Raw genomic sequence first — 18091 nt, forward strand, 5'->3', positions numbered from 1 at the left:
TTTTTTTAAAAAAAAAAACGGATCATCACTTACGACAACGTTATCGACAACTCATTGGTGAAGTAGTTGAAAGGTATTTGTCAAGAAAGACGACAACTCTCTAGAAGCAATCGAAAGGGCGAAGAACTAACACTAAAAAGACAGACTAGGTCATTAATTAGGGTTTGTTCATTATTCTTGTCAAATACTTCAAAATAAAATATTTAGTAGATATGTAGTAGCTTCATCTCTTAATCAATCTATCTAATTACCCCTTAGTCATTTCATATTTGATCAAGAATTATAATTGAGATAACTAAGTTTTTTTGTAAGGGAGATATATAACTAAGTTTAATTAAGTAGATAATTATATATATACACACACACACATATGTACTAAATATCGATATTAGTTATTGAATTAATTGAGATTAACTGAGTTCATTTTTTTTTTAATATAAAAATTTGAGATTAACTAAATTTTGTCACTAAGAAGGAAGCAAGAGCAATTTAGTTTATGTTCACTTAATTAATTAATCTATGTAGAGCTTAGAATGCTTAAAATTAAATTAATTAATGAACATGCATCATGCTTTAATTAATATAATTAACAAAGCTATTTATCACTCATGCTTAAATATATTGATGAAAAAGAAAATTAGTTTTGATAGAATAAAGAAAAATATACTCTCTATCTCTCTTTTTTTTTTTTTTTAAGAAAAAAGACAATATGTTTGCTTATGTAAAATAAATTTTGTTTATATTTTTCCTTCCCATTAGTAAATTCAAGAAAAACATTTGTTTTGAATTAATTATCTCCATTCAGTGAAAATAATTATTAGAGAAATTTAATTTCAAATCTCATACAATAAAAAAGAAATTAAACTCAATTTCATATAATAAGTTAATGTGTTGCGCTATTAAAGTATAATTTTAATTTTAAGAAAAGAGGGGAAAAAATAAAGTAAAATTAGTTCAACCATTTGAAAACAAAATTAATGAAAATTAAAGTAATTATTTTTATTTACTATATAGCAGTTTAATTTTGATATGATTCTTAAGTTTGTGACATTTTCATTTTTAATAATGATTATTTTTGGTATTTGATGATCACTTTTTAGTTAAACTAATTTAAAACAATTATGTTAGGCAACTTTTCTAGTTTATTTTAATAACAATGAAAAATTAACAAAAATTAATGTAACTATTTTTATTTTTTTATTTTTAATAAACATTAACACAATAAAAAATTTAGCAAGAGCAACTAAATTAAAATAAAATCTCTAAAATTAAAAAATTTAACATTTTGAACTTTCGAGAACAAATAAGAATTAAACTAAAAATTCAAAGATAAAATGTAATATCATCTTGAAACATATCAAAATGAGAGATCGAAATTGATGGATTTTTAAATTTTGCTTAATAGTATATAACATTATCCACAAGTTAAAAAGAAAAGGTAGATAAGCAACCTTGAAAATGGCTTCTCGGGGAAATCAATGTTATTGTTCATGAAGATAAGTAATTTTAGTGTCATGGTTTATATATATTCGAATATAAATTTCTTTTTCTTTAACATTTTTTTTTATGAAAATTAAATTAGGCACAAAACTATATTAGCTTACTCCAAGGAATATAATAATATTATGACCAAATTTTATTGGAACCCTAATATTGTTGTGTGGTATAAACTTCAAATTTCTAGTTTCATCAAATTGTATCTAAATTTTAGATAGGTGTTATGTGATCGTGACTCTAAGTTTTAATACGAGTTAGTATTTAACTTTTATTTCAAAATCGTTAAAAGGAATTATCAAATTTGTTTTTGGAGAAAAATGTCATTAGAATTAAATTTTTCGTTGAAATTTATGAAATTTTGAAAAAAGTTATTTGTATTCATGGATTAATTTGTCCATTGATACAACTTGTCTTTTGGAAAAAAGAAAATTATTTATTTATATGGAGGTGTTTATGGTGATTCATGCATTGACAATAAAAAATTAGTGAGTTAATTAGTAAAAATTTAATCCGTGCTAAAAAGTTGTAACAATTATTTAAATTTAAGGTCGCAACTTATAAACTTAGGGGTTTTTTTCCTCTAGATATTAGAAACAATTATTGCATTTGAAAACTACAATAAAATATTAAATAAATAGATAATCGAAATTAAAAATAAAATAGAATATCAATCTATTCTCATGATTTGCTAAATTTAAGAAAATAATTACAAATATAATGATTGGATTGAAATAATTAAGTATATAGCATAAATATAGTAAATTGTTTTAAAGTCTATCGATGGTAGGAACCTATCATTTAAAGATCATGTTATTTATAATAAACCATGAAAATCGAACGATAAAAGTCTATTATCATGGAATTTGTTATATTTGTTATTTTTTTAATATGTTGCCATCTGCTAGATTATTATTTCAAGGGTAATTATAATGGATAACAATTTTTAAAATAATTATTAAGTATGTAGCAATATTTTTAAAAATTTGCAAATATAGCAAAGTCTATCGGTGATAGACCAACATTTGTTACATGGTCAATGATAGACTCTTGATAAATTTTGACAGATTTTGCTATATTTACAATCTTTTTTTAAAATATTACTATATATTTCATTATTTTAAATATAATTACTATATTTGAGTGGATGTGGGCTCTGATAGTTAAGCGCAAAAGGTCTAGTCAACGGTCCAGTAAGAAGCTTTTCTTCGGTCCTAATTGGGCCTCGACCCGTCTTGAGTCGTTCTCCTAGCCCAGGCTCCGTCTAAGAAAAACGACTACAGATTTCTCTAAAAACCGCAACTTTTTGTGCTGGCGAATGCCCTTTACTCCTGCAGGCTTCGGCGTTTAGCAGTATCTATTGGGGTAAATCTTCTGGTATTCTGGGTTGGTTCTTCATTTTAAGTTCTTTATTTATTTTGCTTCCCGCCTTTCGAATTCTGTTCCATTGCCGTTATGGTAGCTAGTAAAGAATACAGAATCATGATTCTTGGGCTATGCTCTTTAATTTCTGTATGTTTGTTCCTTCTTTATCTATTGGGGATGTTTTTAATGTTTACGGATTCGAGTATTATTGTTTTCAATTCTCTCCTGACATTGTCTTGTTTGATAAAATATTTGCTTATTAATATGCATGGTAGGTGTTTGATATAATGCCGCTTTGAATTGTTTTGCTTTCTGTCTTTGGCTTTCTTTTCAAGTTCAAACTCTTAGCATACTTTCTATCATACCTTTTGAGAGTTGGGATGAGTTTAGGTATTTGATTTTTTTGTGGGCTTTTCCAAATCCTTGCCCATTGATCTTCGTTTCACTACAAGATGCTAGAGTCCTGCAATTGGATAATCTTCTCCTGTTGTTAGTTATTTTATGGGAAAATTAATGTTTGGAATCTGTTGCATTGCAAATGCCCTGCCTTATGTGAGACTAGATGATTCTCTTTTGCAAAGTGCCAAAATACTAGAAACTAGGAACTTAAAGCTGTCGAGAGCTTTCTTGTGTTATTATTTGCATTCTAACGAACTTTATGTTTTTTAACCATCGTTGTATAAAATTGATTTTCAGCAGTTTATTTGTAGGTCTAGTTGCATCTCAACCCGAAAAGGCTTAGGAAATAAAGGCTATTCTTATATGATTTGATAAATAGTTTCCTTGCATATTGTCAGAGACCCAGACCTCAACAGAAAGAGTTAAGTTTGTACGCCTAATGTTGGAGTGAGCCACTTTCTAATGAAGTACTTTGATCAATATTCTGGTTATGATGTTTCCATTATCTACCTGATTTCATTCATATCTTTGATTTGGTCTCATTCAAGCTTTTTGTTTAATTCCATTGAATCGCATACATAAATGGAGGTTGCATTTTCTTTTACTTGTATTTCTCCTGCATAGCTAGGGTGTTAATAGGAATCTTTTCCTTTGTTAGATTGAAACTTTTTCATTTTTTTTTATTTCAATATCAATACGAATTCGGATATCTGTATCTTGAACTCAAAAATGCTTGTGTGGCTTAAATCTTTCTTGAATGCATACTCTCGTAACTGAAGGGCCAAAATATTACTCATGCGATCCTATTTTCTATTTCTGCACTTTCTAGGGTTGTTTGTATGACTGCGCTTGCTGAGATTATCATTAAAAAAAATTCCCATTATAAGTCCTTAGTTGGTCGGATTTCCCTAGTAACATTCTTTCCTGTGGCCTTGCAGCATTAACCATGTTGGAAAATGAAGCTAATCCAACTATCAGCAAGTCAACTGGCCTGCCTCGGAAGCGGTTCTATCGTGCAAGAGCACACAGCAACCCTCTAAGTGACTCTCACTTCCCAGTACCAATCTCCCCCAGTGAAGTTGATTATTCCCTTCATTACCCTCAATTATTCCCTTCAAATGATCAGCGAGATAAAAACAAAAAGATTGAATTCGCTGATATTGGCTGTGGTTTTGGAGGCCTTTTGATTAGTCTTTCGACCCTTTTCCCAGAAACCCTGATGATTGGAATGGAACTTCGGGATAAAGTAACAGAGTATGTTAAGGAACGGATCTTAGCTTTGAGAGTAGCAAATCCTGGCCAATACCAAAACATTTCAGTAGATCGAACAAATTCCATGAAGTACATTCCAAACTACTTTGAAAAAGCACAACTTTCAAAAATGTTTTTCTTGTTTCCAGACCCTCATTTCAAGGAGAAGAATCATCGCCGACGCGTAATCAGTCCACATTTGCTTGATGAGTATGCATATGCTCTGAGAGTTGGTGGGATTATATACACAATCACTGATGTGGAAGAGCTTGGAGAGTGGATGAAGACTTGTCTAGAGAACCACCCTTTGTTCGAAGCTCTAACATCAGAAGAGCTCGAGGCCGACCCAGCCGTGAAGCTCTTAAGTTCTGCAACTGAAGAAGGACAAAAGGTTGCAAGGAATGAGGGACAGACCTTTCAGGCTGTTTATAGACGCATTAGTGCAGCACCATGATTGGAAGGTTGAGCTTTCTTGGTTCGTTTAATTGAGGCAATGAGTTGTTTTCCTTGAGCTTATGCATACATCCTAAGTCTCTTCTTTGTATTCTATTTTCCGCTCTTGTAAGAGATGCATCTTAGAAATTTTATCTTATTTACTTCAGGTGTGAGCGAAGCTGAGAATTTTTGACCTAATTTGGCATTTCAAATCTGTTCGATATTATTTTTATTTTCTCCTTTTTAACAATTTATGGGTGGAGGAATTAAACTTCGAACTACAAAGTAGATGGTAGAAACTTTATATTAGTTGAGTTATGTTCGTACTTCAACAAGCCCATTAATCGAATGGTCGAACACTGATGAAAAATCTCAAACCTCTTTCATCGAATGACTCACATTAATCTATTTCAAATGGTCGACCTAAACAACAATCTTCTCAAACAATCCATCGAAGATTATTCTCTCTTTTTTTATTTGTTAAAAGTCATATTGTGTTCAAACTTTTACAGAGATAGTAATGTAGACCATGAACTTTCAATTTTTGTATTTTTAATTGTATAACGTTTAGTAAGTTTAATTTTAACAATTTAGATCTTGCACTTGTTAACTTCTACGATTTGACCATTATTATTTTTACTCTTTAATTTTCTAAAATAAACTTTCAATCCAAAAAATAAATGCTTTTATAAAATGTTTTTTTTTTCTCCAAATTTTTAAAAGTATATTAAAAGTTTCCTCAAAATTATTTTTTTAATATAAAAATAGTCATAAGAAAATTTTTACAACTTCCCTATTACTATTACATAATTATTTTAAAGAATTAAAAAAATAAAAAATTTATTATAAATGATAAATTTTCATATTTATATATTTTATCAATGTAATAGACATTATCCCTAAATTTATATTAGAAAACAGAGGGCATATATTCTGAGTAAGATGGTAACATTTTTTCTTTTCTTTTCTTTTCTTTTCTTTTTGACCTTTAATCACGTGATTCACACGTGGTCTACTTTGAACCTCCATCTCCTTTCAATTTAACACCTTCAAATCCAATAAAAACGTACTTGTGGAAGTGTGAAACGGGATGAATCTTTGAATCGCAGCATAACAAAAACCGACCAATTCTGACGGTGTTTTGGAGGTCACTAATCATGGCGGCGAATCAGAGAGAAGCTCGGCGGCGGCGGATTCTGGAGCGAGGTTCAGACCGCTTAGCCCTAATCACCGGTCAGATCCAGTCCCTCCCTTCCTCCTCTGCATCTCCACCGCCATACGATCAAAACACCGATTCATCATCCCAGCCCTTGATCTCTAATCTTCAGGATCTTCGGCCGCCTCCTAGTTCCGATCAACCTACTGGTAGTTCCTCGTGTTTACTTCTTGCTTTCTGGGCTTTTGTGAAAATGCTGTTTTGTTGCCTTTTTTTTCTGCAAAATCTGAGTGGAGGCTGATGAGAAGCTAATTACGAGCTTGGTTATTAGGAATTTGATTCAAATATTCGTTTCTTCTCTTTTTTTTTCCGTTTTCTTAGGGAGTGTTATGTGAAAGAACAGATAATTGCTTCACCTGGGTAGGTAATGGTTTGTTTTTACTTGAAAACTATGCTTATCATCCATGAAAAGGTACACCGTTTAATCTATTTTTTTTTTTTTTTGACAATAATAACAGTGAATTGCAGATAGTCTACTTGGATCTTCGAAGTTCTAGGTTCTTAATTGTCGCCTTTTCTATTGCCCCGGTTCTAGCTAAATGTAGCAAGTCCAAAGTTTAAGCTAATATTTTGCTAAAGAAATGTTGCTGAGCATGTTCATTGAATTTGAATATCAATTGAACTTGTGCTGTTATATGGCATAGATTATATTTAAACAATGTAGCCTTGGTATTGAAATAGCATAAATTGCTATTTGGCGTCTGTTAGTTTTAAAAGGTTGCATTAAAATTGAGTTCTTTGATTCTCTCACATGGGGTGATGTACTTTACTAGAGAAATCCTCACGATCATTCTAGAATTTTACTCTGCCCTTTTTTTGCCTTCTCGCAATATTTTCTTGCAATATCACCCGTTTAGCACAAGGATTTGCAGCTTTGAGCACGGTTCTCCTGCACTTAAGAATATTTTTATGCACTTCCTTTTGTTTTATGTTATTGAACTGCTTATTAGGATTGTGGTTTTGCTCATATTTCGCTCTTCTCGTGCAGTTTCTCATGATAAGGACAAGACGGTTGGTTCTTCATTGCCACATAATGATCCTCAGATCAGTGTTAGATCTTCTACCTATGATGGAACCAGTACAGCGCCCCTCCTGGGCAAATCTAATGAAATAGAATCTGCAGTAGCTTCTACTCCCGAAGACAGTGGAAGAGCACCGCCCTGTTTCTCCCCATCCGAAGGTCAAGATGCACCTCTTTCTACATTTGCCAGAGATCAACACTCCAAACCAAAGTTGCCACTTGTCAGTTCTTTCTCTATAAATGAACTAAGTTTGGCGATTTCTGAATCTGAGAAGACCCGTCTTTGTTTTTCAACTATTATAGCCTTTCTAGTAGTTGCTTCATGTGTAAAATTTCCCTTCTTAGGTCAGAGTGTTGTGAGATTTCTTTTTGGATTTAGGCCACTCTATCTAGTATTGCTCACTAATGCAACAATTGTACTTGGTAGACTCCTTTCCACTAAACAAAAGGGTTTTAGAGTAAGTGATAGAAGAGACAGTCAAGTAAATCCACCTGAGGGACAAAGCTCAGTTGAACAAATTGGCAAGGTTTTAGAGGCAAGTCTAGTGGCTCAAAAGGCAATGGGCGCAATTTTGATGGACTGCAGTGTGTTCGCAGTTATCGTCGTATCAGGACTTTCATTGTTGCAGCGGCTTTAGATTAAGTCTGTGTCGAAGTTTTACTGTTTCGTTTTGTTTTTTATTCAAATTTTGTACTGTAAACTTATCTTGTGTCAATGAATACTTATTCAAGGTTGGTTCGATAACTTTCTTGCATTAAACCAAAAGGTCTTTTCACAATCCAATAGTTCTAATTAACTTAAATGGAACATACTAATTTTATAGGACCTTGCTCGTTTTTTGATAACTTCCTTCCCCTGTTGGGGCATTCCATACATTTTATTTGTTTAGATCATATTTTCATCTTGCAGAAAGATTGAACTCGATTCCAACTTGATTTTGATGCATTGTAAGAATTCGAAGTATCCAAATTATATCTTTTGATCTTTCACGGATATCTTTGAAATATCACAAAACGATTGGCGACCAGAATAGGGTTTTACATGAAAAGTTTTAAGTAGGGTAGTAATATGAAAAAACATTAATGTCCTTTAATGATGAGTTGAAACATACTGACAAAGAAAATTATCTACTATAGCTTTAAAATTTTCTTCAAAACTTGAAGTTCTTCCCTTTCTCATCTGCCAATTATAACGTGTCTCTTTGCATAAAAGTGAACTCTAGCATCATTCAAGGTATGGCATTCAATGAAGTCAAGACTTTATCTGGCTTGTATTGACTTTCCTTGGTCCAACCTACTAAATGTTTGGGCATTAAGAACCTTTAAATTCTTAGGGATATCAATTTAGCCACCTTTTGAGAGTTGTATGGTACATTTGAGTTTTGAAACGAGGGAATTCGGGCTTAAAGAGGCCAAATTCTATAATTTGTAATACTGTTAGAGTCTGCACGTTCAAGCTCATCCAAACAAGACCTTATTATCTTGGGATCTATGAAGAGATAGGACCTCTAAGAAAAAAGAGAACTTTCTTGCATCAACATATAATCCATAAACTAACTTTACCTCCTTAGAATGACGTTTAAAAGACCTAAAAGCAATTTGTTTGCACTTTAAAAAGTGCAGTTTTTAAGCTACAAGTTTAGCATTATTTATGATTTTCGAGAGTTTGAATGAGAGTTAAAGTAGGATCATGTATGAGCTATAATTTCAGCAGAATCTTTACATCGAATATGTACTTCAATAGAAATAGATTAAAATTTAAAAATGAATAAATAAATAAACCCCCCATTTTCCATTACAAAAGGTGTAGAGATTGAGACCGACTTATTCTCAGCACTGTGGGTTAGAGCATATATCATGACCAAAAGGATGGAGGTTCAAATCTCCACGCTCACGCTCATGTGTATTCGTGTTGTCAAAGAGGGGAAAAAACCCTAGCCTAATTGACAACTGCATGAAAGACTTCTCACAATAAATTTGAAGGCAAATATTGACATGCTTTTCATTAATAATCATACTTCTACAAATACAAGTAAAACTCATTGTCTGCACTAGCAATCTTAGATCTCTCTCTTTCCCTAAATATAAACGCCAGCATTCTGCAGACAGACTTGTATTGAACTCTAACTTAGGAAGGATATGTACCTTCTCAAGCTATACTCTTAAAGAAGGGATGATTAAGGGCTTGTCGGGCAGTCGGACGTTCTGAAGGGTCATATTTCAATAAATCATACAATAGATCAGTCAGTAGAGACCTCGAGAAACCCACATATTGTGAAACCATATCCTAAAAACAAAGGGATATCAAGTTTAAAATCAGACTCTCAACATAACTATACAAGCAGAGCATATAAAAGAAGCATACTAATAACCACACCTTCAAACGATCAAGCTTCTTCACAGCTCTAATGCTTTCTCTTGAAACTGCTCCTTCGGGCCAGTTTAGCCGCGACCCTCGTTTGAAATATTTTTCGGCGTTTTGGCTACAGGAAGCAGATAGAAAATTAGTGTATTTGTATACTCTACAAAGGAAATAAATGAAGAGAAATCTGAATGTTTCAGTACTCGGCACTCTGAATCATGTGCCCTGGCAGAGGTCCCAACACCCTCTCCATCATTGCCAAATGTTCCAAGTTCTCGTGAGTTTGGAACAATGCTTTGCCCTACAGGTTTCCAGAAATTAGCAAGTTTCTGATATTAACTTCCACCTAATCAAACCCAAGTTAGGTTCAAGAAATACTAACCGAACAGAGTTCAACAAGAATGCAACCAATACTCCACAAATCGCATGGATAACTCCACCCAAGACCTACAAAACATCCATCAATGCAGGTGAGACTACAACATGTATATTATATAGGAAAGGCATTTTTTAAGCAACATCTAACGTTTCCTTGCTGAGATTCAATCAGAGATTCTAATCATTAAGTGGGATATGCAATAAAATTTTAGAGCTGTCATGTCCATCTGATGATAAATTGGCAGGCAGAGCCCAATGGCTTGAAAATGTTTAAACTCAACAAATGCTGAAGAGATTACCATAAATGTCGATCTAATCTCAAAAGAATTTTGCATGCCTAAGTGTTAAAAAATTGGAGGTTCCAACATAGGATAAACATTTTCACTCACGCCTAAAGAGATTCAGAAAATAATGAAAATCTTATTAAAATGAAAATGCACTGCTGTATATATATGTACAAACAGCTGGACGATGAGAGCCACAAATCACCTTCAACTACAAGAATTATTGCCTTGTGGGTAAGCGACCAGACAGATATAACCTAAAAAATTTTAGAATGAACAAAGCAAACAACTTAAATTATTGAAACTTATGGGAGAAAAACCAGCTTCCATATTAGAAAGATGCTCCATATATCACGAGGTATCACAAGGTATTTCTTAAAAATAATATTTTGAAGATTCCGTCTTCTCCCCCCTGTTGCTACAACTGGGGTTCATCATTCACCTTCCTCCAGATACTACTTAATTCTTAGCAACAAGATAAATAAAATGTAAGTTTTTTGCTTCGTTCAAGAAGGTTCCTCAATTAGGAAGCAGAGAGTGAAAGAGGGGAGAAACCATACACAAACACAAATTTCACTAGCCATTAGCCAACCACATAACTAGTTACCTAGGATAACCTCAGGGGCTCTGTAATGTCTTGTAGAAACAATGGAGCTATGATTCTCATTATCAAATGCAGTACTACCAAAATCAATCAGCTTAATTGCACTAGACTTGGGCAAGCATCTGAATTGCGTTTCATCTGACGAAACCCTCTGTATCATTTCAAGCATCCTCTTTAATATTTGAGTTTTCACCCAAATTTTTCAGATTTGAAATATTTAAATACCTTACAACCAGGAAGCTTTATATATTCAGAAGACACAAGAAGTATATTTTCTGGCTTCAGGTCTGTGTGGATTAAGTGTAAATCATGCATATCTGCCAGATATGATGAAGCAAAGTAAACAAGTTAACCCATATGGAAAGATAAGACATTTTCCACCCCTAAACAGAGGAAAAAACATTGAAAAATGGTTTTGGAGTTCTTTAGGGAAAAAGAGATAAATGAAAATCAGAGAAATGATGCATAGGTTGAAAATAAGTCCACACACATGCTACAGATTCCAAAAGCTGTCGTCCAAACTCCCGAACAAGGTCCACAGGGAATGGGCAGTATTTATTTCTCTTTAGAAAATCAAATAAGCTTGGTCCAAGCTTCTCAAATACCTGATCAAACCATTCAAATGCATTCAAAGGAAGGCTTCTGTTAATTTCCCAATTCTTGCATAAGTTCACATGTACGAAATAACTCATTGTATATGCAAACAATGCATGTACGCAATAATAGATAATAAGGTTAACCCAATGTCAAAAGAAAGACCGCAACTATTTTAACCATCGAAAGAGATTAGTTCCAGTTACCAAGACATCAAAAGATCACAATAGCAGCATCTTAAATATCAGAGAAGGAGGGAGAAGAGATAGATCGATGGACACGAACTTAAATACTTACTATGCATATGTGATTGCGGTAGTCAAACCAAGTTCTAATCTGCACACAACTGCATGAGGAACATTTTACAAAACAGAGTTAGATTGTAAAATATTATGAACCAAATACTATCGAACAAGGAATGGAAACATACCGTAAGCTGCCCATTTCATTCTGAGCAAGATGTTTAAGTATATCCACCTCGACCATGGCTGCATCGCGATATTTACGTATGCTCCGAACTACTTTAATGGCTACATATTCTCGAGTTTGACGGTCCCAGCATTCCAAAACTCGACCAAATGTGCCTACAGCACTAGCAATTTGCTAAGTGGACTCGAGCAGTATCACAAAAACATAAAATCTTGCAGACAGCAGGGAACTTGACAGCTAACCTTCACCCATCTTGCTGAGGATTTTATCTGCAAGACATTCATGTTATCAACTACCTCAGTAAGATTCAAGTATAGAAAATTCAAAGACTGAAACAGTTAAGATCGTGACGGAAGGAAAATCTAATCACAACTAAGAGAACGGATAACTTGAGTAAATGACAAAAACGAATGAGAATATATATATATATGGTTCTGGGTTTTTGTAAAAAAAAAAAAAAAGGATATTGAAAATGTTATATGTGATTTTTTCCCTTATAAAAGGTAATTTCATTGATAATATGAAATTCACAAGTAGAGTCAAGCTCAACCTGTTCTGGAATTGCAAAAAGATCTATACTGCAAAAGAACTGATGATATAGTCAAAGAATGGCATTGCAGCTCACACCAGGTGGCAAGGCCACGATCATTACACATATATACATCACAGAAAGTTCCAAGAATTCTTCCTTACCCTAATTGTTTTCTTTCTTTCGAGCAAACGTGATAAAAGGAAGATTCTCGTGATATGTGCAACAAAATACTGGCTTAATTGTATTAGACTTCAATATAAATTCCTTGTTTGATAAGAAGGAAAAACCCACCAATGCAGACACTATTTTACACACTCCTTAACAATCATTGCATAATCAGAATCCAACACAAAGGGCAAACCGACAGAAACCAAAAAAAAAAAAAAAAAAAAAAAACAAGACACTCACATCTCGGAGTGAGATTCTCGCCAAGGTTGAAGACATAATGTCCTTCTCGATCATCATCTCTTCTCGGGGGAGATGCATGCCTTTTGACCTCGTTCTTAACCACCGCCAAAGCCTTATTAGCCTACACAGGAGAAAAAAAAAAGTACGCACCCAACAACCTTCATGATACGAAATAAAAGCCCTAATTGCCAGGAGCTCCAGAATTCAAAGTCCTCGTCTCTGAAAATCCAATCCCAAAACATAGAGACCAAAAGCCAACCAACCAACCTCTTGTGCGGGTGGCACCACGTCCCATGCGGAACGAGGCCTTTTCCTTGTAATCCGCTGCTGTTCTTTCTCCATTCTGTCAGCTTCCATGGCTACCGCTCATGAATCAGCGCTGTCTCTATAGGTATATCTCGATACTGTGTGTGTGAATGTACAGATAAACAACCAAAAGAGAAAATGCGTGAGAATCACAAGAAAATTAGGGTTTCGGCGACTTGGTTCAACAAAATACAGAGATTCAGCAGCTCGCCGACCACCACAGATAATAATCGCAAGAGACGAGCGGGTTTGAACAGGAAAGACGAGGCTGTTACTTCACGCGCGTCAATATCGTACATTCGATATATATATAGTGTCAAAATACATAATTTTAACATGGATTTTTTATTCTCGATATTTAATCTCTATATTTTCAATTAATCATAATTCCTAATATTACTTAATATCTCTTTCTCTTCTAGTTAATTATTGAGTTTTAATTAAATAAAAAATAACTAACCTGTTAGTATTTTTATCAAAAAAAAAAAAAAAAAAAAAAAATCTAAAACGCATGCATGGTTGGTACTTATCTGTAAATAAGTCAAACTTTGGAGTTCTTTCTAAGAATAATATGAAAATACACACTATATATACTAATAAAATCACTAAACGACAAAAACTAGTTATAATTTTTTACCATTTTTTTTAAATTTTTCTACCATTTTTTTTAAATTTTTCTACCATTTTTTTTGACACAAAACAAACTTATTCATAATCACAATTTTATTTATGATGTTATATACTACGCTATAAGTATCTTAGCTTTGTTTTAGTGTTACTTAAAGTGTTTTATAGCAACTGAGATATCAAACATTATAGGTACTTACTTGTTGTGTTTCTTTTTTTGTACAAATATGGTGTGATTTTAGTTGAGTTAATGCAAAAAATCTATGAGTCGTTTATTTTGATAAGAAATACGATCCATGATATTTAGCCGCACTATGAGAATCAAGCAAGATTAAGATGTTGGAGACATTGACATTCGTAATGTTGCAGTTAGCTTCACAAAGAATACATGGTTGTTGAAAACGATGAATTTGAGTTACTCACTGGAGTTTGATCGTTGAAGTTGGTCGAAGTTAATGGTTGGAGCACGTGACCCCGACAGTTCACAAAATATCCACTGCATCTCCCACGTGACAAACTCTTCACTTTTCTTCCTTTTATTTAAATAGATTTTAGTTGCTCGAATGGAGCGACATCATTAGCTCATCATGAATTTATATAATTCACGAATACTTACCGGGCCACCCACCGGTATTACGCAGCCCACAGATTCGAGTTCCCTGTCCAATGGCGTAGCTCCATCCGCCCATCCAATCGCTCGAACGGAGAATCTCACTCCTCAGCTTCATCTTCCCTATAAATTCCATTCGTACTTCGCCATTGAAGCCGTCTAATCTAGCTTAACCATCAAGTCACCGACCTTAGAAGCCGTTCCACTTCAAGGGAGAGAAGATGCAGAGTTTGCAAGATAAGGCTTCCGAGTGGAGCGGAGTGAAGCGCGAAGATGCATTCGCCATCGACGAAGTCAATTTGTTTCAGAAGTTAGGTCTCCAGACGTTCGTCACTCTATCGACCAAATTCTATAACAGGTATGTTTCTGTTCATCAATGCAGTATGGGCGAAGTAATTTGAGTTTCGTGTTGTTTCTTACTTTCTCTGGAAGAAGTAAAATTGCTGCTGATTCGGAATCGAATTTTGTAAATTTTTGTTGATTTATTTCGAGTAAGCACGGAAATGACTTTTAATTGACCGCAGATTGATAAACAAGATGATAGACTTGCCCACGATCAGTTGATGAAATGCTGTTTGCTTCAGCTCTATTTCATCAGAATCAAACTGATTGTAGTTTGTACTGTTGGTTACTGTCTTTTATTGTTCCATTATTGTGAATACTAGGGTGTATGACGAGGAGGAGGAGTGGTTCCGATCAATTTTTGGGAATTCGAAGAAAGAGGATGCAATTCAAAATCAGTACGAGTTCTTCGTGCAGAGAATGGGAGGTCCGCCTCTATATTCTCAAAGAAAAGGCAAGTTCTTCATTTTTTTTTCTCGCATGTAGTTTTCCTGTATTGATTGAAAGCATAAAATGAAAAGACTCGAGGTTCAAATGTGCTTTTTTCTTCCTTCTCCAAATATATTTCATAATGACAATTCTCTTAGATTCTCTCCATCACCGTGTCTCTGTTCAGGACCTCATCCCGAAGAAATGTAGAGAGAGAGATAGCTATTTTTCTCATTATCAATTGTTCTTGAGGTAGAAACTCTTGTTATCTAAGTAAATCCCAAATAGACATTCCCTTCGAAAACAAAAATTGAGTATTGATTTGAGAACGAGAACCCAAGAAAGACATGTTATGAATTCCACATCGAAAAAATTAAGGTACCTTACAACTCAACTACTCCTCTAGTTATCAATTGGTTTTGAGTGACAACCCCATGTTATCTAATAGTCTTCCACAAAAATGTTGTTTATTATCTTTTGGTTTATTTATTTTGTATTTCTAAAAATCAAGCTTCTAAAAACTACTTAGAACTTTGCTTCAAACTAAAATAATATTTTAACTTTTTTGTTTTTTGAAAATCGATAAGAATTTACAAGTCTCAAATGTTCTGGTAAGAAAAATGAAAATCATATAAGAAAACAGAGAACACACATAAATTTCAAAAGCAAAAAAATTAAAACAAAATCGAACGTGTCTACCTTATCAATCTTTTCGTTATATTCTGAATCGTCATGAGTTTGGATAGTTAATCAGTTTGATCTATGAGACTGTAGAACGAATGAAATAAGAGATGGAACACCGTTTTACAGGTTATGAATCTTGACCTCCTACAAACTTAGCAACGAATATAGCATCATTTTTTGTTGTAATTGAGCACCAGCAGTGTTCTTCATGGCTTATTAAGTGACATACGCAAAACAGTATTATGATCGTGATTCCTGTTTGATCCCTTAATATTTATTTATGAGAGTCTGTCGAACCCTCATATGAGTTGAGGCAATCAATGAATCATGCCTTCAACATGTTCTAAACTCTTTACCCACAATTTATCGTTGAGACCTCAATATGGGCCTTTTTCCATGCATTGTTGATGCATTAGCATAAGAAATTTGGTTGTCTTGCAAGTATGTGAGCAGTCTGCAGTTTGGTTAGTTTAAGGATGAAAAACAACGTATTAAATGATGAAAGATATGCTCGTACTTTTCTGATGTTTAAAAACACTTTTGATAGGTTCAAAATAGTTCTTTCCAGTCATCTTGGTTTGAGAATAACATAAAAGTATCATCATTAGTAAAAACAAACGATATTTAAATACTTGTGTAGCGTATAGTGCTTGTGTCTTAGTGCAATGTTAAAGTGATTTACTATCAAGCAATTTTTATAATGATGCATATAATTCAAGTACTTTTGTCAAAAGAGAAAAGAAGGGAAAAAAATAAAAATAAAAAGAGCTGTGTACTGTGGGTTACTCGTGAACATACCCCATCAGCCCAATGGTGATTTAACAATTTGTCAAGTCTCTGATGACTGGTAGAGTGCAACTTTACGAGTACATGAAAAGGTAATCTATTTGCAGCATGATTGTTATGATCCTTACAAAAATTGGTGTCATTTCAGGTCATCCAGCTCTTATAGGTCGACATCGACCATTCCCAGTAACGCATAGAGCAGCAGAGAGATGGTTACATCACATGCAACTAGCATTAGACGAAACCCCAGATATAGATGCAGATTCAAAAGTCAGAATGATAAATTTTTTCAGGCATGTATTCTTCTCTTGTTTTGTTCCTTCTACCCTCATTCATAGACGTCTACGGCTTTTTGTTTATGCATACGTATATACTATAAGCAACCACAGATCCATTGAAAACAAAACAGAAAGAACACAAGGATGTACAAGTAAGCAAACTCGTAAAAAGATCCAAACTAAAACACAAAAAATCTTGTACACCAAAAAATGATAAATGAAATTTAACTAGGGGTCATACCTCTTTGAGGACCTCTCAGTCTATCTAAAAATTATATGGTTTCTCTCAAGTCAAGTCCCCTATGAAACGACACAGAATCTCGTATACGTTTATCTCGAAAAAGGCAAATGGGGAAGAAACTCTTCTGCCATTAAGCTACCAATGAACTACACTCTTTCTTTCTCGTGTCTTGAGTTTCCATTATTAGGTATGCTTGTTTTCTGGTTGTATGCAGACACACAGCTTTCTTTCTAGTGGCTGGAGATGAGATGAAGAATCAAAACCTACAAACTCAATGCAAGCATGGTATCCAGCAATCTGCTGCGCCGTAGACATTCTAGAACAGAAACATAGCTTACACACAAACAAATAATTATGAAGCAGAAGATTGTTGGATCTAGGTGATTCTTCGTGTATTTCCATGTCCAACTGACCTTTAATCTTTATAACGAAGGGAGGTATCTCCTCAATTTGACTTGAAATGAAGGCAGCTTATTTTCAAATGGTTAGTTCAAACCATTTTGTAATATGATGCAATTATATATTTCATTTAGGTGCCTTTGGTTGAAATTCAATTGTGTTAGGTTTTTGTTCTTTGACTCAAACATGTGATTGTCTATTAGGATTTGTGTTTATTTACTTCATTTTTAAAAGTCAACGAATACCGTCTAAATTGTTTAAAGTCAGTCTGGCAATGTCCGTTAAAATTATGGCAAATTACAAAAGTTCTCGAAATATTTTGATGTTGCAGTTGTACTTTTAAAATTTCAATGGTAAAAATTGAGGCTTTAAACTTGTATAAAGTTCAAATTGAACCTTCAAACCTGCACACTTGTTGAAATTGTAAGAACGATACATATTTGAGGATTTAATTCTTATCAGTTAAGGTCCAATTTGATCACTCTTGTAGATTTGAGTGTCCAATCTTAACACTTGTATAAAGTTGAGAGCTTAACTTGACCAATTTAAAAGTAATGACGCATTTAATTGTTTGAAGTATAAGATATCTGTGGTTTCTTTCTACACAGTCTCAATAA

General features: G+C 33.6%; 4 protein-coding genes across 11 annotated transcripts; 3 read left to right on the forward strand and 1 right to left on the reverse strand.

Annotated features, from left to right (window-relative positions):
• The first annotated feature begins 2720 nt into the window (after positions 1 to 2720).
• LOC103488206 (tRNA (guanine-N(7)-)-methyltransferase) lies at positions 2721 to 5194 on the forward strand. Of its 6 annotated transcripts, none has more exons than XM_017044447.2 (3): positions 2820 to 2859; positions 3570 to 3679; positions 4197 to 5194. In XM_017044447.2, exon 3 carries the CDS (start codon positions 4205 to 4207, stop codon positions 4961 to 4963), a length of 759 nt encoding a protein of 252 aa, XP_016899936.1. In that variant the 5' UTR covers positions 2820 to 2859; positions 3570 to 3679; positions 4197 to 4204; the 3' UTR covers positions 4964 to 5194. The 6 variants fall into 6 exon arrangements, with proteins under 6 accessions (XP_016899935.1, XP_008445050.1, XP_016899938.1 ...); XM_017044448.2 differs by having other exon boundaries at positions 2836 to 2859; positions 3570 to 3705; XM_017044446.2 differs by lacking the exon at positions 3570 to 3679 and having other exon boundaries at positions 2721 to 2859.
• Positions 5195 to 5880: 686 nt separating this feature from the next.
• Positions 5881 to 7926, forward strand: LOC103488205 (uncharacterized). Its single transcript, XM_008446824.3, has 2 exons — positions 5881 to 6309; positions 7149 to 7926. The coding sequence occupies exons 1-2, from the start codon at positions 6102 to 6104 to the stop codon at positions 7817 to 7819; spliced, it is 879 nt and encodes a 292-aa protein (XP_008445046.2). The 5' UTR covers positions 5881 to 6101; the 3' UTR covers positions 7820 to 7926.
• Positions 7927 to 9157: 1231 nt separating this feature from the next.
• On the reverse strand, positions 9158 to 13372 carry LOC103488204 (serine/threonine-protein kinase AFC3). Of its 2 annotated transcripts, XM_008446823.3 has the most exons (12): positions 13040 to 13372; positions 12773 to 12893; positions 12075 to 12101; positions 11834 to 11987; positions 11701 to 11749; positions 11300 to 11414; positions 11035 to 11126; positions 10813 to 10960; positions 9926 to 9990; positions 9747 to 9844; positions 9559 to 9664; positions 9158 to 9468 (listed from the first exon to the last, which is right to left on the reverse strand). In XM_008446823.3, the coding sequence occupies exons 1-12, from the start codon at positions 13127 to 13129 to the stop codon at positions 9331 to 9333; spliced, it is 1203 nt and encodes a 400-aa protein (XP_008445045.2). In that variant the 5' UTR covers positions 13130 to 13372; the 3' UTR covers positions 9158 to 9330. The 2 variants fall into 2 exon arrangements, with proteins under 2 accessions (XP_008445045.2, XP_050938205.1); XM_051082248.1 differs by lacking the exons at positions 10813 to 10960; positions 11035 to 11126 and having other exon boundaries at positions 13040 to 13371.
• A 748-nt stretch (positions 13373 to 14120) lies between these two features.
• On the forward strand, positions 14121 to 17624 carry LOC103488203 (two-on-two hemoglobin-3). 2 transcript variants are annotated; one of them, XM_008446821.3, is made up of 4 exons: positions 14121 to 14673; positions 14981 to 15111; positions 16705 to 16849; positions 17290 to 17624. In XM_008446821.3, exons 1-4 carry the CDS (start codon positions 14537 to 14539, stop codon positions 17384 to 17386), a joined length of 510 nt encoding a protein of 169 aa, XP_008445043.2. In that variant the 5' UTR covers positions 14121 to 14536; the 3' UTR covers positions 17387 to 17624. The 2 variants fall into 2 exon arrangements, with proteins under 2 accessions (XP_008445043.2, XP_008445042.2); XM_008446820.3 differs by having other exon boundaries at positions 14276 to 14673; positions 16705 to 17624.
• The last annotated feature ends 467 nt before the right edge of the window (positions 17625 to 18091 follow it).

Source organism: Cucumis melo, chromosome 3, assembly GCF_025177605.1.
Source record: "Cucumis melo cultivar AY chromosome 3, USDA_Cmelo_AY_1.0, whole genome shotgun sequence".
Lineage (NCBI taxonomy): Eukaryota > Viridiplantae > Streptophyta > Magnoliopsida > Cucurbitales > Cucurbitaceae > Cucumis > Cucumis melo.

Bases quoted from the DNA above. Each gene is read 5' to 3' on its own strand.
- LOC103488203 (XM_008446820.3), top strand. From the start codon at position 14,537: ATGCAGAGTTTGCAAGATAAGGCTTCCGAGTGGAGCGGAGTGAAGCGC. The intron at 14,674-14,980 runs GTATGTTTCTGT...TGTGAATACTAG, and splicing joins TCGACCAAATTCTATAACAG to GGTGTATGACGAGGAGGAGG. The intron at 15,112-16,704 runs GCAAGTTCTTCA...GTGTCATTTCAG, and splicing joins TCTATATTCTCAAAGAAAAG to GTCATCCAGCTCTTATAGGT.
- LOC103488205 (XM_008446824.3), top strand. From the start codon at position 6,102: ATGGCGGCGAATCAGAGAGAAGCTCGGCGGCGGCGGATTCTGGAGCGA. The intron at 6,310-7,148 runs GTAGTTCCTCGT...CTTCTCGTGCAG, and splicing joins TAGTTCCGATCAACCTACTG to TTTCTCATGATAAGGACAAG.
- LOC103488204 (XM_008446823.3), bottom strand. From the start codon at position 13,129: ATGGAAGCTGACAGAATGGAGAAAGAACAGCAGCGGATTACAAGGAAA. The intron at 12,102-12,772 runs GTGAGTGTCTTG...AATGTCTTGCAG, and splicing joins CGAGAATCTCACTCCGAGAT to ATAAAATCCTCAGCAAGATG. The intron at 9,665-9,746 runs GTACTGAAACAT...TGCTTCCTGTAG, and splicing joins CACATGATTCAGAGTGCCGA to CCAAAACGCCGAAAAATATT.